The sequence below is a fragment of the Cervus elaphus genome, chromosome 33 (assembly GCF_910594005.1).
Source record: "Cervus elaphus chromosome 33, mCerEla1.1, whole genome shotgun sequence".
Lineage (NCBI taxonomy): Eukaryota > Metazoa > Chordata > Mammalia > Artiodactyla > Cervidae > Cervus > Cervus elaphus.
Genome location: NC_057847.1, coordinates 25,684,561 through 25,710,544, shown reverse-complemented (window position 1 = coordinate 25,710,544; position 25,984 = coordinate 25,684,561). Strand labels below are relative to the sequence as shown.

The 25,984-nt window shown below is 37.3% G+C and overlaps 1 protein-coding gene across 2 annotated transcripts in view; it reads right to left on the bottom strand.

The window, feature by feature from the left end:
- GPR155 (G protein-coupled receptor 155) overlaps nt 1-25,613 on the bottom strand; it is a 42,592-nt gene extending 16,979 nt beyond the window's left edge. For both annotated transcript variants that reach the window (XM_043894182.1, XM_043894183.1), the window contains exons 1-10: nt 25,418-25,613; nt 20,864-21,360; nt 13,320-13,719; nt 11,151-11,316; nt 10,059-10,214; nt 8,425-8,508; nt 6,946-7,063; nt 3,375-3,459; nt 3,192-3,282; nt 1,921-2,131 (exon numbers count right to left, since the gene is read on the bottom strand). In XM_043894182.1, the coding sequence (XP_043750117.1) occupies nt 1,921-2,131; nt 3,192-3,282; nt 3,375-3,459; nt 6,946-7,063; nt 8,425-8,508; nt 10,059-10,214; nt 11,151-11,316; nt 13,320-13,719; nt 20,864-21,329 (1,777 nt within the window). In that variant the 5' untranslated portion in view covers nt 21,330-21,360; nt 25,418-25,613. The remainder of the gene's footprint in view (nt 1-1,920; nt 2,132-3,191; nt 3,283-3,374; nt 3,460-6,945; nt 7,064-8,424; nt 8,509-10,058; nt 10,215-11,150; nt 11,317-13,319; nt 13,720-20,863; nt 21,361-25,417) is intronic.
- Between the last annotated feature and the right edge of the window lie 371 nt (nt 25,614-25,984).

The following is a 25,984-nucleotide window of genomic DNA, read 5'->3' as shown; positions in this document are numbered from 1 at the left end:
GTCTAGTGGATTATACTGATAATTTAAAAAGCAATTATAAAGCAGTGAGATAAGAGGCAAGAGAGGTATAAACATTACAGAAGGTTTTCTATTGAGATAAGCCATAACTGTCTTCTGATTCTCTATTATTTTTATAAAAGGTGCCAGCTAGTTATCCTGCTGGAGATGATGATGACAGGGTTTAAAGAATATCTATGATACTGTTTATTTGCTATTTTTAAAGGACAGTAAGGACAGCAGCAAAAGTCTCTGGGCTTAAGACACTTAGTTTAGGACTCTCCGCACATGTTCGCAGGGCTTTGGTGGACAGCTCTAAAACACTTGCAGGAGAAGAAGACGTAGAGAGTGGTGAATGGTCTTTATAACCTGTCTGAAAACATACAGGAGATTGATTTATAGGATAAATGTAAGAGTCCACAAAGAAGGCAAGGAAGGAAAGAATGCTGGGCATGATCAGAAAAGTACTCTAGACGTCAGAAAAGTGGCTTTTAAAATTTTAGTGAACACATACCCATAATCCTTAAATTTCCATTTTCAAAGGGCAAATAGTCAAGAGGACTCAAAAGAATGAAATTCTGATGCTATAATCACAAAGGATCCTACAAAGAAATTAGTGAACATCACCAATAAAATGAACTGAAGGAGGCCTGATTGAAGCAGGGTTAATGTAAATCACTAGTTGGCTAAATACAGCCCTATGTAGTGGGACCCCACAGTCCTGTGTAGCAGGTGTTATCAGCATCAGATACAGAAACCAAGGCACAGGAAACTTGCCTAAGACCAAATAATAAAGTTCGAGAGTCAGACTTGAACCCAGGCAGACTGGTTCCATATCCCTGTTTCTACCTCCAGTCCTATCTACCTCCAGTTTGGGATGATGAAGGATGGAAGGGAGGGAGGCAGACAATATAAGCAGTGAGATTTGTGGGATCTTCTTCCTTTTAAGACAGTTAAAATATTTTTTCTAAACCTTTTCTCTTTCTTCTCTACTTATCGCTATTTACAACTAATAGTTTTAAGATCAGGCATCTCTCTACTCTACAAACTCTGAACAAAATAGAGGCCATCATTTATACTTCCCACCACAACAGTCTATGTCTATGAAATCTCTGCACACACCAATGAATCCAAAATGCAAACTCTATTGCTGAATTCCCTTCATGAATTGAGGCAAACCCCATAACAACTGTTAACACATTAAAAAAGTCACCGGTTAGGGTCATATTTTCACATAGGGACATATGTTCATTATAAATAAATATTTTAGGCTTTGCAGTCCATTGGGTATCTGTTGAATGACTCAACTCTGCCAATGCAGCATGAAAGCATCCACAGACAATACCGAAGTAAATGAGCATGTCTGTGTTTCAGTAACATGTAATAGACACAAATTTAAATTTCATATATCTTTCAAGTGTCATAAAATGTTTGTCTTTTAAAATTTTTTCTTCAACCCTTTAAAAACATAAAAGTTATTCTTAGGTTTGGGGCCATACATAAACAGGTGGCAGACTGCAGTTTGCCAACTCCTAACATTTACCATTAACCCTGCTTCAATTAAGCCTCTTTAGTTCATTTTATTGATGGTGCTTGCTTGATGCATTGTTGTTAACAAACATAGATGTTTAGTTTCCTAGAAAGAGCCTTCCCGCAGTTGTTAATTCTTCTCTAAACTCTCAGGCCCAAATATGTCTGAGGATTAGACTTATTCTCACAAAAGATTATCCTCATAAAAGATTTATAAACAAGAATCTAATAAATGAACTTGTAAGCTCTTTCTATTATTGACTATGATTCAAGTTCCCCATTTTACAAATACCTGTGATATTGAAGATAATTCAAGGAAGTTCCCTTAAACAAAACATTTAGAGTACATGCTATATAGGCATATAAAAGTTTCTCTATATTTAAGGATCATACTTGTTTCTGGGACAGAACTTGTAAAAGATTCAGGTTCATTCACTGGTGCAGGACTGTCCTCGAAAGCCGTGTTTCCTGGCTCTGCTGCTTTGTGGTCCTGAGACTGATCGAAACCTTCATAGCGTCCCGCTTGGGAGGTGCGGTTCATACACATGAGTGATATGCCAGCTATCACAATGCTGCAGAACAGGGTAACTGCCGTGATGATCATCTGTCAACATTGCAAGAGATGTTAGGCCACTTCTCACAATCCCAGCTTGATAATCTTAGTAGATGACTTAGGGGCACTTTTTTGGTGGAAAACGCATTATCTCGATAGCTATAAATGCTCTATAACAGTGGTTTTTAAAAAAGAGGAAGAATATGGAAGGAATGTAAAGTACTTACAGAGAAATTAGGGCTTGTCTCTAATCAAATGAGATGTTTAAATGTTCTTTTCATTATGTATCATGTCGTTGGTTTACTCTACAAGCAATCTAAAGTAAGTGAAAGTGATAGTTGCTCAGTTGTGTTCGACTATTTATGATCCCACGAACTGTAGCCTGCCAGGCTCCTCTGTCCATGAAAGTCTTCCAGCAAGAATACTGGAGTGGGTAGCCATTCTCTTCTCCAGGGGATCTTCCTGACCTAGGGATCAAACCTGGGTCTCCTGCACTGCAGGGAGATTCTTTACTGTCTGAGCACTTACAGACTTTTTCTTCACATCAGAGTTTTTGTTTGCTGTAATACATAGCTCAAGTGTACTTTAACTAGAGACCTTATTATGGTGATAATACTAAAGATAAGTACTTACAGCTAATACTTATAATCTTCAGCTAAAAAAAGACATATGTGTTAGTTGCTCAGTTGTGTCTGATTCTTTGTAAGTCCATGGACTGTAGCCCACCAGGTTCCAATGTCCATGGAATTCTCCAGGCAAGAATACTGGAGTGGGTTGCCATTCCCTTCTCCAGGGGATCTTTCTGACCCACGGATAGAACCTGAGTCTCCTGCGTTGCAGGGAGATTCTTTACTATCTGAGCCACCAGTGAAGCCCCAAAACAGACTTAGGTATGTAAAATCATTTTTGTTTTTTTATTTCATTTTCTTTTTTATAGACATGCAAAATATTAATCACATTTTGAGGTGTAAGTTAACAAAGTGACATAGGATCACCAGTGTGATATTGGAATAAATTTTCAAAATTAATTTCAATGTAAGTATAGCAAAACACATTAAGCAGCTAAAAAGAGACATTCTCAAGGACAGAACTGTCAATAAACTCTTCTCACCTGCTCTTTTCCATAAAAGAAGGCTGAGTCAATGCTTTCTCCATTATGTTTTCCAGTTATCAAAAGAACACCAACAAGGAGAGCAGGAATCCTACAATAATGAGAGTTTAGAGAGAAAGAGAGAGAATGAATAGTAACTGTGTATGTGGGACCAGGTAAGCAAACAGAAAGCTACCAACTTACCCCCAGCCAGATATTATGATGATTCCAACAGGAATTTGTACCCTTTCTCTCTTTTTCAAAAGAAACAAAGAAATTGCTAGAAGGCCTAAGAATAAGAAATAGAGATTAAAAGATAGGTGATTACTCTCGATGATCAGACTTCATGGAACTTTAACGAAGCTTATTTCAACAGTAGTCTGTAGTTCTTGCCCTAGAATTTACTCCTTCTAAATAAATGCTTTTCCCAATATTTTGAAGCAAGTTTTCTTAATTCAAAATCATTTTGTTTTCCCGCCTATATTGCCTCTTTACTAAAATCTTCTTGTTTCATACATGAGGATTTTTTCAAAAAGCCCAAATCATTTTGTTCTTTTGACTCATATGTTTGGAATTGAAGTATATTTGCGAAAAAAAAAAAAAAAATTTTTTTAACTGGATACAGAACAATTCTAAAAATAAAAACACCCCCATTCTGCTGTTTCTAAGAAAGTATAGGCAATTCTCACAAAGGTTTGTTTTTGGAAAACTCACCAAGTCTAAATGATGGGCCTTAATATAAACTTAATACAGAAACAAATGTTTTAAACATTTGGACAGATGTTTTAAAACAAATATTTCATGAGCTTTCCTTATACTTTACACCCAATTATTTACAGAAGTAACATCTTATTTAATAAATTTTACACAGCTATAGAAGCTTAGAACTTTAGGGTTGGCAGGGACCACTGTCTTAAATTAATGCCTTTATATTATAGCTGTGTAAACAACGGTTTGCCCAAGCCACACAGCCAGCAGAGGGCAGAGCAAGACTAGAAACCCAGTCTTCTGACAGAAGGTTAAGTCCTTCAGCTCTGTTCAGTGTTTCTAAAACTCAAGTCTGTTGACCCATAGGGATCTGGAAATTTCTATGAGAAATGTTAGGTCTTTTTGGTTTATTTGCAGTGGTAACCATCTGGGTGACCATCTTATAACCAAAGCACACTCTCATTATTTCAGGGTTTATATCTGGTTTTATATGAGGTTTGAGCCAAGTGAAGGCCAAATGATACCACAACACAGTTCAAATCAACGTTCTGTGGTAGTCTGAAGAGGGAAAGCAGTGAGATAACCTGGTCATAAACCCACACATCAAAGGAAAGGTAGGCCAAAAAAAAACCCCCCAAAAACCCCTACCAGAGAAGTGAGTTCAATTTTACATTTCAAGCTGTGATTCAGATTAGCAAAATAAGATCCTTTGTCATGTCAATTAATGTTGCTAATTACTTACTGAGCTTGTACTTTTGTCTAAATCTAATGAATTTGCTTTGGCTTTAAAATTGTATATTAGCTGTCTATAACGTCCAACCAGCTGATGCAAAGAGCTGACTCACTGGAAAAGACCCTGATGCTGGGAAAGATTGAGGGCAGGAGGAGAAGGGCGTGACAGAGGATAAAATGGTTGGATGGCATCACTGACTCAATGGACATGAGTTTGAGCAAACTCTGGGAGACAGTGAAGGACAGGGAAGTCTGGAGTGCTGGGGTTCATGGGGTAACAAAGAGTCGGACACGACTTAGCAACTGAACAACAAGGAATTCACACCTAGATTTAAGATTATACAGATTAAGTAACACTGTGCTAGCAACAATACAAATCAACACTGAGCTCCTTGAGAACTGTTTTTCTGTATAGGGGACCCACTCAGTTCTCAAGTTCAAGAGATACGATCATACCAGTGCTTCTCCCAATGCATTTGTACCCTCTATTGTTTCAGGTTTAAGGTGCCAGGGAAACAAGTAACCAGTCACAAAGGAGTGCCAACTGTGTTACAATAGTGAGGGGACTCATGAAAATTCTAATGTTTATCATTTTATTCCTGCCTTGTGAAAATATAAAAAATGAAAAAAAGGCTCAGTCTAGGCCTGGATGTCTCACTGATGAAGCTATGAGAGCTCTTGCCTGAATCAGTTAAACTCTCTGGGCCTTATTTTCCTCATTTGCAAAATCAAAGATTTACACTAGACTGGTGTTCCCAAAAGCAAGAAGACTGTAGTTGGCACAAGGATGAACATTTTTTTTTTTTTACTAGTTATGTTTAACACGTACTTGAAAAAGTTTTAACACACACATAAAACCTGGGATTTTACTAAGATAAGGCTAAATTTGTAATGTTAAAAAAATAAGTTAATTTTAAGGGGGAAAGAAAGGACAAGTGGTATGCAGAGATGGCAAAATTCATGAGGATGCTTTGCAAATGAATAAAACTGAAAATGGCTGAACAAAATGATTTTAAATGACCTTTTAGATCCAAAATTCTGTTATAATAATCTCAAGGCTAAAGGGCACCTTCATCGGGTTCAGGAAATTCAGAGCAGCTTCTTTGGAGATTTTGGTATTCATGCTTAAAGAGGATTTCAGAGAAACTTGGGGCTTTCTGATAAACTGAGCTCTTTACTGCTCTCTTATTCTTATTATAAATTTAACCTTAATAAACCTAAGTATTTGAGATCAAGTTGTTTCTTCTGTATTTGGAAATAATCTCTAGGCTCTTTTAACTGGACAGCTCATGAAAACTCTTACACCATGCAAGGTGTACTTGCCTTTAAAAAAGTACAAACCTCCTGTTTGCACTGAATTCATTTTATAATTCCTCACCGCATTGTTGCTTCACTTCAAAAAGCTATTGACTTAGATGGGTCCTGCTTTTGATCCTGAAGGCATGAAATCAAAGGCCTATTCCCTCCAGCCACTTCCCGACACCTGCCTCCTAACAGTGGCTATAACTAGCACAACAAGTCTACAATTTCCTTTTATGTGCCATTTTACAGGTTTGCATTTGTGGTATGACTACAAATCAGCCAGACTGACCGATTCACAAACATACCAGAATGCGTGCACCCAAATTAATGTTTTCCTTCAAATGAGCAGTGTGCTAAAACATTCTAAATATCCTTTTTGGAGCCAGTTGAAATGAAAAATAGTTTTTTCTTACTGACTATTCTTCTATTTCCATGCCCTTTTAATCACTTGTTTTTCTTGTTCTTATATTACTGTTCTTCCCTCTACTTAGTAATACAGATAAATTTGTTGAATGCCTACCACGTACCAGGCATAAACATCACATTTAATTTAGTTCTCAAAATAACCCTGTAAGGTGCGATAATCCAAGCTTACACATAAGGAAACTGAAACTGCAAGTTAAGTCATTTGCTTAGGGCAGAATGATAATTATTGTTCATTCAGTTCAGCTGGGTTCTAAGCGCGCTCTGGTACACAGCTCACATCCTCATCCCCCTCTGCCCTTTCCTTCTCTCCCTACCTGCTTTCAGTGCTTGCACCCTCGATGGCTCAAAGGGGAGCTCTGCTGACTGTGGCCGAGAACCCAAGGCCCTGAGGACAAGGACATGTGACTGGAAACCATCTGAGCCCAGGTAGAAATGGAGTGATTAGGAAGCAGAACTCAGCTTTGCAGACTGCCTAGGTAGTGAGTACAACTGCCTGAGCAGATTCCCCAATCCTGTACTGCTACACTTAAAATAGATCACTAGAAGCTGGAACCGCAAGTGATGGAGAGGAGGGGGACCCTAAATTTCTCCTCATGATCCAACTTACCTGTCCACAGGTAGGTGCTATAGAGGGAGCTGTACAATAAGACAAACACCAGAATTTGTCCAACAAAATTTTTTTCTTTAACAAAATTCCATATCATCATTCCAGCACAGACGATAGACTGAAGAAAAAAAACGATAAAAAAAAGTTAGTCATACTCACATGACTCATACTCATGTGTTTTATTCACAGCAACTATAATTATTCATTTAAAATTATTGCTGAGTAATGACTGCATTTTAGTTATACTAAAACAGTAAGTTTTATGATTAAAAACCTTTTTATACAGCACCTTTAACAATGTACATATTTAATTGAAACAGATAATGACAACATTCTAAATCCTAAGCTTATATTTAGTAAAGGTTTACAGAGAAAATGCTAAACTTCTCTCCAGTATAATTTGAGACATGCAAAGATTTAGCTAGAAAAGTAATAAGAAAGTTAAATTTTTAATAATTCAATTACCTCTATTAAAAAATGCAAAGTTATCACCAAATATCATTACATTATAGTTGTCTTTTAGTATCCATGGAGGATTGGTTCTAGGACCCCTCCTTATCCCTTGACAGATGATACCAAAATCCAAGGATACTCAAGTTCCTTATACAAAATTCTATAGTATTTGCATACAACCTATGTACATCTTCCTGTATACTTTAAAAAAAATTTTTTTAATTGAAGGATAATTGCTTTACAGAATTTTGTTGTTTTCTGCCAAATATCAACATGAATCAGCCATAGGTATACATATGTCCTCTCCCTCCTGAACCTCCCTCCCACTTCCTCCGCATCCCACCTCTCTAGGTTGTTACATAGCCCCTGTTTGAGTTCCATGAGTTTCTGTACACTTTAAGTAATCTACAGATACTTATAATACCAAATACAATGTTAATGCTATGTAAATAGTTGTTGGCATATGGTAAATTCAAGTTTTGCTTTTTTGGAACTTTCTGGAAATTTTTCTTCTGAATATTTTCAATCTGTGGTTGGTTGAATCTGAGCATGTGGAACCTATGGATATGGAGGGTCAACTGTGTTAACCTCAACTTTATATAGTGCAAGATCCAATGCAATATTTAATAACTTAGGAATAAATTAATTATAATCAAATTGCAACAACTGATTGCATTTGGTAAAAAAGACTTTGATTTTATAACTGGAAAAACCCAAAGAAGAAATTTTCTCCTCTATAGCAGTATCAGTTCAGTTCAGTTCAGTTCAGTCGTTCAGTCGTGTCCGACTCTTTGCGACCCCATAGAGCGCAGCACACCAGGCCTCCCTGTCCATCACCAACTCCCAGAGCCCACCCAAACCCATGTCCATCAAGTCGATGATGCCATCCAACCATCTCATCCTCTGTCGTCCCCTTCTCCTCCTGCCCTCAATCTTTCCCAGCATCAGGGTCTTTTCCAATCAATCAGCTCTTCGCATATAATCAATGAGAAAAACATAGCTTTAATTATCTGTAGGTTTACTAACCTGAGCGATGAGTAAATTAGTTGTAAGCATATGAGGAAGCTGTTTATATTTCTTGCTCAAAAGAAGAATAGCCAAAGACCAGATCTTAAAGACAGAGTTTCAAAAGTTATTCAGGTTTCTTAATCTTTATAACTACTTATTAATTACTAATTTTTATTTTTAATTTGTAATTACTTATTAGACTTTTATCCTGGCTCAAAAAGGAACTGCAATATTTTATTTATTTTAACCTTAGTTCCCAAAAGGGTATTAAGGTAAACTAATATCCAAAGTAAAATAAAAAGCATGGGGAGAACCTATGGTAAATTAACTCCCAAAATGACAGTTTTCAAGAACTAATGCCTTGACCAGGGCCATGTTCCAACTTTCCCTACCTTTGGTGGCTAGGGTAGGACATAGGTTCACAGCCAACTATTCAGAAAAAGAGATTAGTGGGAGATGCATTATAATGCACTACCATAAATTTTCCCTTTTTGATTCTACCATATTGGCTCATGAGGTATCTAAATTCCAGGCTATCTTACTTCCAACAATACATGTCACCCTCCTTAAGATGAATTTTCCTGCATTCTTTACATTTAGAAAGATACATAATAGTTACCTAAATATGCTATTTGATTTCCTTCTTTCTTCTCACCTCATTGTCAATCAAAAGTTATGTTGTCTCTCCCCCCTCCACCAAACTGCCCTCTTATCAACGGGCATAGATTTTAAGAATATGTAACAGAAGCAAAATTTCTTAAAAATAATATTAATCACACATGTATTTGTTGCCAATGTATATATTCATCCTTATCTCCTTTGACAGCAAATATTGTCTTTTTTTCAAAGCCAGAATACTATTTGAATTCAATAGGCACTCAATCTACAAGATACTCTAGTTGTCAAGTGTACAAGTATTTAATATGGGCTAACATATTCAAAAGTTTCATTAACATTAAATGGGTGTTTGGTCTTAATCCCAAAGGTCCCTGACAAAAACACAGTTCTACAATAGTGATTCACCATTTGCAGAATGCTTTTTATATATATTGTCTCATGTAATCCTTAAAACAAACCATGGAAATAAGTGAAGTTATTATCTCTATTTTATAGATGAGAAAACTGAACCTTAGAGCAGTTAAGGTTACTCCACAGAGAAATATAGCTAGTTTGTGATAGGTGCATGCATGCATGCTAAATTGCTTCAATAGTCTCCGACTCTTTGTGACCCTATGGACTGTAGCCCACCAGGCTCCTCTGTCCATGGGGATTCTCCAGGCAGGAATACTGGAGTGGGTTGCCATGCCCTCCTCCAGGGGATCTTCCCGACCCAGGGATCGAACCCGTGTCTCTTATGTCTCCTGCATTGGCAGGTGGGTTCTTTACCACTGAGCCACCCAGGAAGCCCCAGTTTGTGACAGGACCAGGAGTCAAATCCAAGTCTGACTAAATCTCATGCCTTGTCTGTTATACAATTCTACTTCCCAAATGGAAAGGCAAAACTCAGAAGGCTGATATTACATTTTATAGGCAGGCTTTGGTTTTCTCTATTGTACAAGAAATTAGGTTTTTATTCCCTAACTTTCTATTACCAAGCTATTTTCAGATTCAGTCTGTGATTTTCATTCATTTTTATACTGAATCATACTTACCAAGGAGACCAGGCTGATAATACTTATATCAAAACTAACATTTTGGATGGCATATGCCAATGGCTTAGGGTCCATGGTGGGAAAAGTCAGTAACCAGGCAGAAACATACATGATCGGTGCAGACACAAACGTGCTTATTACCATCCCTGAGGTTATCTGCCAAAATGAAATCAAACTGAGGAAGAGTCACAGACTCAAACAATTCACATAAACTTTAGCCACAGCACACTAAGGCATTCTAAAATAAAAGCAAGAGTCAGTAAAAAGACATCATAGAATCCAACATGTTATCAAAGAGCATATTCCCCTTTTCTGAGCGTTCTTAAAGAAACACAGTTAAGTTTCTTTGGCTCCTCTTTTATTTTATTTTATTTTTTTTTTCGATTGTGTTTTTGTTTGGCTCCTCTTTTAATTCATGCTCAATTTATATCTGCATATAACAAATGCTAGAAATCTCACAGCTGATGGTTATCTTCTAGGTTCTTGAAAGTAAATCATATTAACGATCTACTTAAACTGATGACCAGTTTCTTTCCATACTGTTTGATAAACTATAGGGCAAAAAAAGCAATTTCAAAAAGAGAAAAATTACCATGCAAACATTCTACTGATTAAATAATGGAACTAATGGAACTTCAGTAAACAATTTAGTTCCTTCATGTTGTTTTCAAAAACATCTTCTCTAATGCTGTAGATAACATATCCAGTATGCTTGGACACTAGTTGGTGTTAACCAATTTAACTATTTATTGCAGTTGATTATGTGGTGTTTTGCATCTGGTGGCTGGATTATCAATGAATAAAACAGATTTTTCTCCCTCAAATTTCAAAAATTACCCTTCTATAAATAACCTTCAGGCTTAACTATAATTACAGCATTAAAATACTTGAAACTAAAAAGACGAATGAAAAAAATTCATGGCTGATTAAAGATCCCAGATTAAATAACTCTATTGTCACATGATGCCTCTTTATTTACAATGAGGCAGTTTCCAGATATCAAATTCTCATAAAAGAATGTAGATTTCTGTATTTCAAAAATTCATTTTCTACTAACAAAACAATCAAACTTAGCAAGAAATATATACATACAATCTCTACTTCCATGTTGAACTGTGTTGCAAAGATAGCCACTCCTGGTGCTACAGGAAAGACACCATACAAAAACGCGTAATTTGATAAACTTGTGTGATTTACTACATTGTCGTCCTTGTCCAAGAGTTCCACCATTTCTCTGCACAGAAGTGGCAGCACCAGGCTGAAGAAACAAGAAATGCATCATTTGCTTGATATCAAAGCATGCTGGTCCCCAAGTAATAAACTGCTCTAGTGAATTTGGCATTAGGTTATTCTTCTTCTGCCCAGAAGGTATCATTTTATTGAAAGAATCAAATATTCAACTTGGAGCTACTTAAAGTAAAACAATATTCTTTAAACATCAGGAATTAGGAGGAAAAGAAACTCAGATTTTTTTGTGTTCTATGAATAATTTTCTTGCAAAAAATTTGTAAAATGTTGCAATTATACTGCTGTTACTTGCTTTCCATATTCACTGCAATGTTAAAAATTAAAAAAAAGACAATCTGAGTAAACTTGTTTAAAAGAAAATTACTAAACATTTTTTGGGGAAAAAAAACAGCTGACTCTTATTATAATCAGGGTTTTAAATGGTTCAGGTAATAACAATGCTACTAAGCAGATTCTAAAAGACAGTAGAGAAATAGGTATCTTACAATTAGTTTTTCATCTTTGTAAAGAAAAGAGATTTAGCAAAGGGACTTGTAATAACTGAGGTAGAGAAGAAGCTAGTTAAATTCAAATCTGGTGAAGAGTCAATTATGAAACAAATCCTTCAGGATTCCATAGAAAGAGCATATCAAAAGTAGTGAATTAAAGGAGCTTTCCTTTAAAAAGAACAAAACCAAGGTTAATATTGTCACAGCAGCACCTACAGAGATGCTCTCGGATGGAGTCAAGAACCACTTTTATGTATTTTTATAATTAAAAGAAGAAATTATTTAATAGGAATCATAGAACCAGAAAAAAAATTTTTAATTAGAATATTTAAATATTTATAAGTAATGGTTGGTAATCACTGTCATTGTCAGAACCGTATTTACTATTGTGGCAAAGCTAAATATTACTTTATTTCCAAGAGCATAACAGTACTATAAATAATCTTCAGAATTTATATTCATTTTTATTATTTTGAAAATACAGATACTATTTCATATTGCACAGTTCTCATGAATTTAATTGTCTACAGAGGAGCTAAATTCAATAGTTAAATATGCCCCAAGTGCCTTGGGATCATCTCATGGTAAAATTATGTCACCTACACCAGGAAGTATAACTCCATGGCTAAAGAGGCTGAAGAACTATTAACTAAGGAGCTAATAACTTTTCATTTTCAGGTTAGGATCAGATGGTTAATAATAATCAATACTACTGACTTATCTATATTTAGAAAATGTAATCACCTTCAGAATTTTAGAATATTTCCCCTAAATTCATGAAATAAAGTTGTATGTTCAGAATTATTGCTTTCCTCATAGCCAAATCCCCATGTTCAGATCCCTGTGTTCAGCTACTTGGTCTTTTTATTGTCTGCTCTGGGGAAGGATCAGGGGCAGGAGGAGAAGGGGACGACAGAGAATGAGATGGCTGGATGGCATCACCGACTCGATGGACATGGGTTTGGGTAGACTCCGGGAGTTGGTGATGGACAGGGAGGCCTGGCATGCTGCGATTCATGGGGTCGCAGAGTCAGACACGACTGAGCAACTGAACTGAACTGGAGAAGAAAATGGCAACCCACTCTAGTATTCTTGCCTGGACGGAGGAACCTGGTAGGCTACAGTCCATGGGGTCACAAAGAGTCAGATATGACTGAGTGGCTTCACCTTCATAGCCAATAGGATTTTAATAGATTTAGAATACTCCTGCAAAATTTAATAGATCTAGAAATCCTGCAAAATTCCCTTAAAACTATGATCAAACTAGGACCTTGGAAGGTATTAGGTAAAATTACATAAAAGCTGAAGGAAAACCATAGCCTTTATCCTTTAACAGTAAAATGGAAAAAACAACCTGCACAGAAATGACTTTCCACAATCACCAATATCACATTTTCCTTTAAAACCATTCAATTAGGAGGGATTACTACCATTGAACTATTTAAAGGAGAAAATCCCAACAAATTGGCTAAATAAAGTAAGGCTTTCACAAAGTATAATCCCCAAGTAAATAAGTGAAACTTACAGTTTAGCTGTGATGAGAAGAATTAGTACAACAAATGCTGACTTCTTTAGTTTCTTTATTTTTCCTACCATTGTAAGACCAAGATAAAATAGAGCTGATCCAGAAAAAGAATTTGCAAGTCCATCAAGAAAATTTTCCATATATTCAGGCACCTTTTGATCAAGAATAAAATTGAAGGCAATGCCAATGAAGACCATAAATACTATTGGGTTCTGTAACACACGCAAAAGTCCAAGTCCCAAAATTTTCACTTTGTTTTGAGAAGCATTCTGAGTGTCTTTCCATTTCTGAATTTCACAGAAGATAAATCCTATAGGGTTTAACATCATCAGAGATATTGGTGCCACTAAGTAAATGTACTGGAGATATTCTGGGTATGTTGTTTGATATAAAGCTTCAACTGCAAAATACAAATTAAGATTGATTTAAAAATGATTACCAAAGAAGTATATTAATAAATTATGTATATAATATGTTCCTTGCTTAATTATAACATTATACATTAACCTAAACGGTGTAGAATGACTTCATTAGCTTAGTTTTGGAAAAATATATTTTAGTAAAGCTGAAAAGGAAGAAAAACACACTATATTAAATGACATAGCTTATAAAGTGATAATCAACTTTAAAAACTTTTAGTTAAACTCACTAATTTTTACTATGTAGAGGCTAAGACTAGTCTCAAGAAAGGGGCAGACTTGTACAGTTCTTAAAACAATTTAAAGTTAAAATCTACTAACCAAATGTTTAAGTAGTCACAGCACCAAGGTGGTTGTTGGTTCTCTTGAGAGGGAAGTTTCAATGAAGTGATGAGGCATAAATCAGAGGACAGAGGAGAGAAGTGGAGAAATGGAGGAGAGGGGAAGAGACAACGGACTGTAAAATGAGGACTGATGTGATGGAGTCCAAGCTATTTAGGAAAAGTAGTGAAGACAGGACATAGCTAACAGGTAAAGAGCAGAGGGGTCAGAGACTGGAGGTTCCTGTGAAGTCCAAGTAGGAGTAGTTGGAAATTTAGGAGATCACAGCTGTCGGATAGTGAGCTACTGAATTTAGTGTTTCCCAATGGCTAGGTCCAGGATGTGGCTACAGGAGTTGGCGGCTAAAATAGAGTAGAGGAAAACATCACTGAAGGTGAGGAGGTCAAGGAACTGAGAGAGCAGAGAACTTGGTGGGTAGTTCACATGGATACTAATGTTAAACAAGATAATGGCAAAACTTGGGACTAGAGATGATGACAGAGAGCCAGATATTAGTCTTCAGTGAATGCGGAGTGACGAGAATGAGGTCAGCAGGTGACAACAATGAGGATGAGTGGTCTAGCAGGCAGCAGGAACCTCAAAGAAGCAGTTTGTATGGAAGAGCAGAGAATAGTGTATACACAGTGGCTGTGAGGATGCCAGTCCTGCCTACCCCTGCTCACGTGGTATGAAGGTGATGAGGAAATGGACAGCTTACCCTGGAGAGGAATGAACACCTTCAGGAAGGAAGACCAGTGAAGGTGCTGAAGAATCAGAGATGGTAAAGTGGACCCAAGAAATGTTTTGAGGGGGGATACAGTAAAGTCATGTCAATGTACATTTAACTAATGCAAATTCAACTATGCTTTCTTAGGAAAACAAAAGCTTCAATTTTCTTTTTCATAAAGCATGTCCCCAAGTACAAACTAATTACTTATTCACTGAAGAACAACGCTTGAGAAAGAATCTGGCTTTTAGACTTAAGAAAAATGGTACAATATACATGGAATATGCGTGCTGTATTTTGTGGGTTATTTGAGGGATTTTTCAGGGGTTCAATTGTACATGATGACTTTAGAGTCTAACCACTGTGTAAGATGAGTCTCCTTGACTCATGTGAGGGTTGGTGGCCTGGTCTTGGCTTGATCAGCACAACTTAAAGCCTTGCAGCTAGCAAACTGATCTCTAGGCACATTTTTGGCAATGAGTTCTGAAATTATTCAAACTAATATATAAAAAGGTTGATTCATAAATGATTTTCAAGTTGAGAGATAAAAAAGAGAACAGCCACAATCACTCACAATCACTTGCTTCCTAAGAAAGGCAATCATGTGAAAAAATGTAAAAGATTAGGCTTCTCAATTTACATTAAGATAAAGTGACACAGGTAGGAAAATATATTTGTTTACTTACTCAGGATACGTAAGTTCAGTTAATGTCAAGTACATGTCCCATTGGTTATGTAACTGAATTATATAACCTTTAGAAGATCCTGTTCTCGTTAGCTAAAACCTACTTTTTATAAGATTCAATTCCCCTTTTTTCAGCAAAGCACATACAGAGGTCTCTAATATCTCTGAAATGCAGTGGTTAAACAAAACACATTTGATTACCTGAAATTTCACAAATTCTTTCCTCTGATTTCCAAATTAGATATACTAGATCTATAACTCAGTGGCTTTCTTTCATGTTTCTAAAGTTTCACCTTTTAAGTTTAAAAAAAATAAAAGCAGTACTTTTGATAACTATTTCTAGTTAGCTATAGTTTTGATTAGATAGTCTAACTCAAAGGGAAACCTTTCCACCTCCCCCTCATTTTTAAAATAGAGTATATTTTAGAAAAGGCTTGTGTTTTCAATCTGAGCTTAATAATTTCCCAAGTAGCCAAAATAAAATTCATAAGGTTTTTCCTTTGAGAATGTAAAAGCACACAAGGTTCCTTAAGTTAATGCCTTTTTTTTTTTTTTCAAACCAGAAATGTACTTTCCTGGTACAGTAGCACTTAATCACCATCATATGATGGACTTCAGGTTGTTTTAAAAGTTCAAAGCAAATATGAGCAACAGTCTACTATCTAAGTCTAGCCAATCACCTGGACAAGGAAATGGCAACCCACTCCAGTACTCTTGCCTGGAAAATCCCATGGACGGAGGAGCCTGGTAGGCTGCAGTCCATGGGGTCACTAAGAGTCGGACGTGACTGAGCGACTTCACTTTCACTTTTCACTTTCATGCAATGGAGAAGGAAATGGCAACCCACTCCAGTGTTCTTGCCTGGAGAATCCCAAGGACGGGGTAGGCTTGTGGGCTGCCGTCTATGGGGTCACACAGAGTCGGACACTACTGAACTGACTTAGCAGCAGCAGCAGCCAATCACCAAATACTTTCTTCTTTTGCATGATCTTTTGTATTTGATTCCTACATGGAATCTTGATTCCGACTACTCCCACTTGTTAAAAATCTCAAAACTGGACTTCCATGGAAGTCCAGTGGTTAAGACTTCACCTTCCAATGCAGGAAGTGTGGGTTCAACTCCTGGTCAGGGAGCTAAGATCCCATATGCCTCGTGGCTAAAAAACAAAACATAAAGCTGAAGCAATACTGTAACAAATTGAACAAAGACTTTAAAAATGATCCACATCAAAAAAGAAAATCTCAAAACTGGTTTACCTACTGTTTACCAACCTATATTCCTCTGGTTTTTCTTGATCATCCCCTTCTTCCATTTTATTCACTATTGACAATGTAACCTAAATCTTAAATTTCAAAAATTAAGATTTCCCCACAGCTCTCCCCACCCATAAGACCCTATATAAAATCTTTCTTTTGACATTCATTGTCTAGTTGCCACAGTTGGTTCCTTATTTATCCAGCTCATCTTTCACTATACCTTAGTGCAGATCCTCCATCAGCCAACTTATATCATTGTTACACTGTGTAAACACCAGGTTCATAATTACTAGTTCTATATGCTGATCATTATCCCCCAACGTCTTGAAGTCTCTTCTTTCTTACCCAAATCTTGCCTACTATTTAAGGCCTGTCTCAGGTACCACTTCTTCCACCAAGGCTTCAGTCTACATCATGGATATCCCCTTCCCTGGATGGCTCTGGTAACTTGTTTCATATCAGTGCCACCTCAACAAATTCTGAGTTCCTTGAAGGCATCATTTTATAAACCCCAGTCCCAGCAGAGCACTAAGCAAATCTGAAACAACTTGCTGAATGGAATTAACATATCAGTGAATGTCAAAGGTTTCAGACAGACTATAAATGTATTTTGTAACATAGCAATTTATACCTAATTGTTATCCATGAACCCATTTCTTTTTATATCCAATGGTTTTCTTTTTTCATACTCTGAATATTTATAAAGCAGGTTACTACTGGGATATTTTAAGTCAGTTGAACAGGTATATGAAGGCAAAAGAAATACAGTCTAGTGGGAAAGCAAAAACTGGGAATAAATCCCTGTTAAATTACTAAAATAGGGTTCAATATGGGAATTTCAGTCCATTTCGCCACTCCTTTGCATAATGACTTAACATTTCATCTTCATCTATAAATAGGCAGCTCTATTCATTACCAATCTGAATACAGTTTTTCAAATCTGAAAAAAATGAAATTCAGTGACCCACATTAACAAATTAGATTTATAATCATTATATCAACTATTAAGTGCTAATTAATACTTAAAAATAAGGCTCTTGGGGGAGGGGAGAATCCCACTATGAGGAATTATTATATAGCCTTGAAGAACTAAGAGACAAAATTAGCCACCCACTGTGCCTCCCATTTTGATTCCTGCAGGGTTTCAGTCCCTAGCAAATAACACAAAGACCCAGACAAGATCATTCTATTATTTAATGGCTTATAGTTAAATGCTTCATTTCCTTTCTGTTTACAGCTCAAGCACTAGAGCATAATTATGATTAGTCGGGGTGCTTATGCTATCAGCATTGTTTGAAGAATAAATTATAGGACTTAACTATGCCCCATTAGTATCTTTTAATGACAGAGGCAGGGAACCATTCTGATTTGCTCAGATCAACATTTCACCTCAGTAGATTCCTGGTTTCTTCTCAGATTTCTTAAAGTACCTTTGAAAAGAATTTTTTCTTAAAATAGCAAGCTTCCTTTTTTAGTCTGCAATAATGCAATGTAGTATTCTGTCACTTAAGTACAGATAACTCATTCTGATGCAGTTTTATAGACCTTTATAATTGTCATAGTATAGAGAAAAAGGAAACATGACTCTCCTTTGTCTTTAATCATTAACTTATCCCTCTTCTTCTGAGTAACCTGTAAATTGGACCAATGTTGCAGATCAAATGCAGTCTTAAAAAGGACATTTCCTTTAAGCTGTGATGCTTATCTGTGAACAAGAGAGTGGGAATTCTTGGGAGCGGTCACGTAACAAACAAAAGAATGGTCTTCTCTTTAGAGACAGTCTTCTCTGTTCACCCTAAGCATGGCCACAAGGCAGATGGGCATGATCAGAGATAATAAATAATCTCATCAGAGCAAATACATGGCCCTACAGTTCTGTACCACATCTTCCAATCTGCAGATATATGAGAAAACACTTACTGTCTATACTATTGATTTCTAGTAAAGTTATTGTCTACAACCTAATGTTATAAGAGTGCTTATATTGTGATTTAAAAACAACAACAACAAAATAAAAACAAAAATTACAACTCAAAATATGCAAGTATAATCATCAGGGAAATTGGGCTAGCACACTGATGGAAACATGATTATTTCTGGATTCACTGATTTAGTATGGGACATGAGAGAAGCAGCAATGAAAATGGTTGACTATGTTTTTTATTTGGAGATTCTGCCTTAATATGAAAATAAATAAACTCATCTAATAGGTCTTTTGCTATTGCTACTCATTTTATGAATTATTTTGAATAATGTAAAGATAAAGAAAAACTTTGATTCTATCTGAAAATAATATATTACAAGGGCTAGTTGGGCCTTCTAGTGATTCGATGGGCATGTTATGTAACTGTGTGGCATAAAAGAACACCCAGGATTTAAATCTAGTCACCTGTGTGACCTGGGGTAAGACAATTAAATCTCTGTAAGTCTGCCTCCTTATTTGAAAATGAGGATAATAACATCTGCCCTACCTCAAATGAGATAAGTATATAAGTACTCTCAGAAAGTTACAAATATTACTTCTATTTAATTATGGGCTTACTACTCTATGATGGCATGAAACTTATGGTTCATGTCTAAATTAAGATATAACACTATTTATTATTTAACACTATGATACTTAGCCATTTCTAAAGTCTTTCCTTATACCATAAATACCTTGACAAACATACATTATTAATGCTCCTGAAGAGATGGACAACACATTAACTTCTTGCTCTTTTATTTCCATAGTCTTTATTTAAATGCTTGGTTCAGCCTTAATTTTAAAATTCATTAACCTTCAAGGAACATCTATCTCGTTTCTGACTGTTTATAGCTCAGTTATCTAACAGCCTAGTTTTTTCTCTTTCATAATCTCCGGCTTTACTCAGAGTGATTTAATTTCTTAGGTAAATCTCTATTTCTGGTGAGTGTGAGATGGAGGAGAATGATAGTCCTCCAGAATCCTTTCAGTGCCAGAGGTGAAATAACTTTTCTGGAGGGGGGATAGTTAAAAGGTAAGAAATTTGAAAGTTAATGGCAGATTTCAATCATTCATTTCATTAAGTTTCATTTAGTTTCTGCCCAGAAGATAGATCACCAGAGAGGCCTTCACTGACCCTACCTCCAACCTCAAATAGCACCTCCTTAGAAAATAACACTACTTTATTTTTATGGCCCTTCTAATTACATGATATTATTTTTATTTTCCCATTGAAATGTAAATTCAATATGTACAAGAACTTTGTTCACAAGGGTATTCCCAGCAGCTAGCATAGTCATTGGTACTAACAGGCTCCTATCAATGAATGAAGGAAAAAATGAATGACTATATCCATAATATTCAGATCCCTGCATTATGATAAATGATCAAAGCACAACATAAACTTTTAACATAAAGAATATTAAAGACTAGTTATTAACTATGCATTTTCTTGGTGGCAGTTTGGAAAACAGAATATGTTTCTAAGATATTTAAACATCCTCAGTTGGTGTGTTTACTATTTCATTAGGAAACATACACATGGAAACATAAAATTAGGCTATTTAAAGAGTTGGAAATTTAAAGAAGGAAAAATTGGAAACGTTAAAAAAAAAACACAAAAAACCCCATCATTTTGTTCTTAAACAAGAAATTAACTTCAACAAAAGTACACTGATATTTTGAATAACAAATTCAATAACAGGCATTAATGTAAAATAACATACACTCTAAATGGTAAGAAAAATAAGGAAGGGAAAAAGTCCCTCATAAATTTCCACTGCTAACACTTAATAATGACTGTTCTTAAACAGGTGTATGCCTCTGCTTTTTACATAATTTAAATCAGAATCTGATCTCTTCTGGCAATGAAACATCTTTCATATGTGACTGTGGAGAAGAAAAAGAATACTATTAGAAAGAGGACTCAATTTATTTGGACACGACCATTTATTTTAAGCAGATGCTTGAAGGTGCCTCAAACTCTGAAAAAATATATAATCCGACTAACTTAAGACATATTTAAGAAAAAACATGAAAGATTTCTTAGATTCAAGAATGAGGTATAAATCACTAACACATAGTTAAAAGATTCAAGTTAAAGGCTTACATTTTATTACCTCCTAAAACACCTGAAATTTTTTAAGACTTAAAAAATAAAAAATAACTTACCTATAGGATATCCCAATGCAAAGTCATTACTTTGTGTAGCAAAAATAGGAAATAGTCCAGCTTTGCTAAATCGACTATCGGGACTGGCAACCAATAACGTTAATACACATACAACGAAAAATACGGAAGCTTTGGCAATTAAGATACTATACAGAAAAGACCAATCCACATTCGAAAAATTAAGTACAACCATGTTTTTGAATAGTAAAGCTGGAAGTGCAAATCTGGACACAAAATTTCCCAGTCCTTTTGCCTGTGTTGATGTTATAACATTGGCCCTTCCTGCTATGTAGCCACAAAGGACTATGCCAAAGCATTCTAGTAAGGCTGGAAAAAGCCTTGTTATTGACATTGAAGGTGGGTCATTAGTGGAATTAAATCCATGTGTAACTGGTGAGGACAAAGTCTTGGTCATATTGACCGCAAGGGTTAAGTTCTTGGCAGGTATATCGGAAAAAGAATTCATTTTCTTTCACCTTCCAACTCCAACCAGAGCTCTGAAAAGAAAGGAAGAAAGATTCAGTGTGAAATCAACATGAAGAATTCTAGTTGAAAGGATACACTGGCAAACCTAAATTTATTAAATGGCCAAATAAATACACAAAATTTTTTTCAACTACCATCAGAGAAAAATGCAATGAAGAAAAAAAAAAAAAGGTGGGAATGTCTGCCAGCAACAACCTCTTGACTCTCAAAGGTGGGTCAGCTCAAAATATTTATGTCCAATATTCAGTATCAGATATGAGTAAAATAACATTCACAAATAGCACAGCTGCAATGATGCCCTGTGGTTCTCTCCAGTGATCCACACTCAAGCTCCGCCTAGTGGATGAGAGCGTGGGGCCCACAGAGTCTCTGCTGAATGTCCACTGCAGCCAAATTGTCCAGAAATTTCAGAAGTTCTCAGGGCTACATCAAGGAGTCACAATGGACAGGAAGGTCTTTTCCAGCCTGCAGAAGGTCTTGAATATAGGATAGGAAAAAGAATATAATAAAATATCACTAATTAACTTTGAACCAGTAACTTCTGTGCTTCACTTTCCTCATGTGTGAAGTGGCAATAATAGGACCTACCTCGTAGGAACTTGATATTATTCAATATCAAATCCTTATAAACACATCTGTTACAAATAAATCACTTAACAAAAGTTAAATATAACTTTTGGTGGCACATAAGAGAGAGAATGAAGGAAAAAATGATGGCATCCCACCTACCTCCTCTTAGTTCCTTTTACACCACAAACACATATTGGCTGTCTTGAATGCTCCATAGCGGCAATGAATGTGCCCTTGAACGCCACAGGGACTTTGCACATGCAGTTCACTCTAGAATATTTTCTTCCTTAACCACCTACCATTCTCCACATAACAACTACCCATCCTTTGAATTGTATGCAAATAAATTCAGGAGTTGTTTGTATCAGGTAAGGCTCCTCTAACACCATACCCGCGCAAGGAGCCTTTCTCAAGCAGAATCATGTTCCTTAACATTAGGACACTTTTTTCAATTTATTAGACTATGTATTAGAGTGACTATGTGACTTATGTCTGTCTCCTTCACTGGACATTAAGTGCCACAGAAGCAAGGACTGTGCATGCTTTTGTTTCTTCCTAATGGCAATCCACTCCAATACTCTTGCCTGGAAAATCCCATAGATGGAGGAGCCTGGTAGGCTATCGTCCATGTGGTCGCAAAGAGTCGGACACGACTGAGCGACTTCACTTTTTTCACTAATGCCGAGCACAGTGCCTGGAGATTAAAGCACATAGGAGATTAGGAGACTAAAACAATTACCTGCTCTTATATAAACCCTTCGCTCTTAGGTGGATCAATGTTCTCTTAGGAACTATCTATTTCATGGACAGATCTTGTTTTCTCTGAATGCTAAGTATTCTAAGTTTTTCACTATATATAGCAACAGGCCCAAGACCACAAAATGTGCTCTAAAATGTTCTAAAGCTGTTCACACAATGTTAAAGAACACAAAATGTCTTGTAAAATGTTCTAAAGATGTTCAGAAAATGCTAAAGCAAGGAAAACTTTATGTTAACATGACAATACTTAGCAGACTTTCCTCTTGCTGCCAGGGACACAATGAACATTAGATTTGAACAACTCTGCAACTAATCAGCTTTTATTAGTAACTAGAAGTTAATATAGAGACCATTGCCAATTCCTAAGTGATTATTATGGGTAAACCATCCAAAGTAACCTTATATAACATAAAAAGTAAAACAGCTTATGCTTCCTGAAATGTACAATGCCCAGGGTTAAATACTTAAACACCCACATAACATTAAGGACTCAGATGGCAGGCCAGAAATCAACAAAAACTGATCTAAGGGGGTGTGGATGAGATAATTTTCTCTGTGCTACCCTAGTATAAGCTGAACCCATTTAAAAATATTATGTTTAAATCTGAATCAGGACAAGTTATTTTCCTACTAGGATTAGATAGGAGTGGTCAATATACACAAAACCTGTAATATTCACACATACTTGAAGTCTACCAAATAAACATCAGATTATATCCTGGGAAAGCTACTAATTGGTACAGGTAATCATAACTGAAGTAAGGAGCTGGTAAATGAGTGAACTAAAGTGTTAAACATTCAGATCTCCTCAGAGATGTGATTTGAAAAAATAGTGCTAAGATTAAAGTGATAAACTATTCCAGTCTTCTGTTATTTTTAAAAAGTTCCCTATATTTCTTTGCCTGGACTATTATAACTTAGACTTCTCACTGCCCCTTATTTGTACCAACCACACTTGCATGTCAATTTATTCCAATAATTTTTAAACCAACAGTTTTAAGTAAATTTTCAATTGTTCAGTGAAAAGAGTCAAATGGCCTGAACCCAATTTGGGGCCTATTGCTTATCAACTCCTTGGGCAACTAAGCCTGTCTGCACTTCAGCTCCTTCAACTGTAAAATAAGAGTAAAGATCTCCTTAGACGGATATTGTGAGGACTGGAGATTTTACACACAGCTTATTATAGTAGCTTTTCACAAAGCAGACCTTCAAGAAATGGTAACAACTGCTATTGGGAGTTGTGTGTCCTAATAGTTAACAAGAATGGTAGTAAGTTAAATACAATTAATTGTTCTATGCCAATTCATCAAACATACTTGATATTAAACAGCCTCCAACTAAAACAGAGGGATGGAATAGATTGTAAGGTTATCAGTTTTTGTTTTATACCAAAAAACTAAGGGGAGTTCAATTCAAAAATTTAGTTTGATCTTAGTTGTTAACAGGGAAGGGAAAGTTCTTTAGTTCCCTCTAGGTGATGGTCAAATAGTTGTAGCAATGTCCAGGTTTAACTTTCAGTTAGTCAAAAATTAAGAGAAAAACTTTGGAAAGTAATCTTCCCTTTCCCATTCTTTTAATGTTCCTTGATATCATAAAAGCAATATCTGCTAATTGAGGGGCAATCAAAATAACCAAAAAGGACTCAGAAAGTTTTATGTCATCTTAATTTCTTTTTTCCCAACAGGAAGAAAATAAACTTCCTAAAGCATTCTTTTAAAATAAACAGGAGCCACAGCAATGGAAGTATTTTTTTTAAATTGCATCCAGTCTTTTCATCTCATTAAAAACAGTGCTTGTTAAAGAACAAAAAGTTGGCTTGTCACAGTAAAAGACCACTCACTGGGAAGGGAGCAGCCAAATGCTATACGCCAGTCACTTCTGGCCACTCATGATTTAGATAACAAGGAGGAACCACTGACACCCTAAACTGCTATTAAGTGAAAATGGGGAGGAGGGTTCTGACTGCTTTCAAAGAGAAAGCTTTAAAACCTTAGGCAAACACCCAATATCTTTTATCCGGTGGGAAAAACATAATACAGTATTGTACCATTCAAGCACTTTCCGACATCAACAGTCACACCATCCACCCACTCCCACCTACTTGCAGGGGACCAAATGTCCTCCCTAGAGACCCAGGGTGGGGAGGGCTGAGCGCTGCCTCTTGCCTTGTCAGCGGGGACAGACTTTGGCCCTCTAAGATAAGGATGTAGAGAATCCCTAACCAAACAGGCCGGCCAAAGAACAGCTGCCACCCAATGCCTGGGAGGGCAGCAGTAGAAGTGTTCGGCACCTGGAATAAAAAGTTGGACGCTCAGCTTTCCCGGGGCATGGTAGTCACAACGCAAGGTAAGTGAAATGCTCCTAAAAGGGGTAAGGGAGAGAGTTTGGTGCAACGCTCCAGGTATCTGGGCACAAGCTCCCAGGATGGCATTCGCTGAGGCAACCCCCCAGAATAAGGGGAAAGAGTCTGAGAACGATATGGTGGACGCACCTCAAACTGGGGGATGGCAGATCTGTCACCAAAGGGGACAAGCCGCCCCTTCCCCTGCCTAAGTCTTCCCGGGTGGACCGCACGTCCTAAAGGCGGGCGCTGCGGGGCAGAGGCGGGCAGGCGCACGCAGCGGACTGCGGGCCTAGGCGCTGCCCACCGGCTCAGACTCGAGGAGCGAGAGCGGGGACACCAGGGGCCCGCAAAGGAGCCGGGACCGCGCGGGTCGGCGCCCCAGGGGCCCATCTCACCTGCTAAGTCTGCAGCCCCGGGGCCGCGGGAGAAGGGAGTCGATGCTCGAGGTGGACCAAGCAGGGAGGAAATCACCGTCATTTCCCACCCCCAGCCCTCCTAGCAGAGAGCTGCCGGCTGCCCGGGTGAGGCTACAGCAGCTCAGTCACGTTCCGAGAAAGTGAGGGGCTAGTAAGCTGGGACCAGGTCAACTCCTCCCCGCGCCGCCCCGCCCCTCCTTTAAGCCCCTCCCCCGGCCAGGGGAACCCCAGAGCCGTGAGGGCCCCGGCCCCGCCCTTTCGCTCCGCCCTCGACCGCCGAGAGGCGGAGGCCCATGGTTCTCACCCACGTCCCCTCCCCCCGCTCCCGCTCCTCTCCTCACGCCTACTGCGAGCCGCTAGACGCCGGCGGCAGGACTTCCGGCCGCTCGACTCACGCAAAATGGCGGCAGGTGTGGGGACTTTGTGGTTTCTCTCTTACCCCTAAATTCAGGTGCAGAAGCTTCTTGTCTTTCCGCCTAACCCCAGCCTCGTATGGTCTGCCGAGTCCTCTCTCTATTAGCCTAGCCGTTTATATAGTACAGTTTA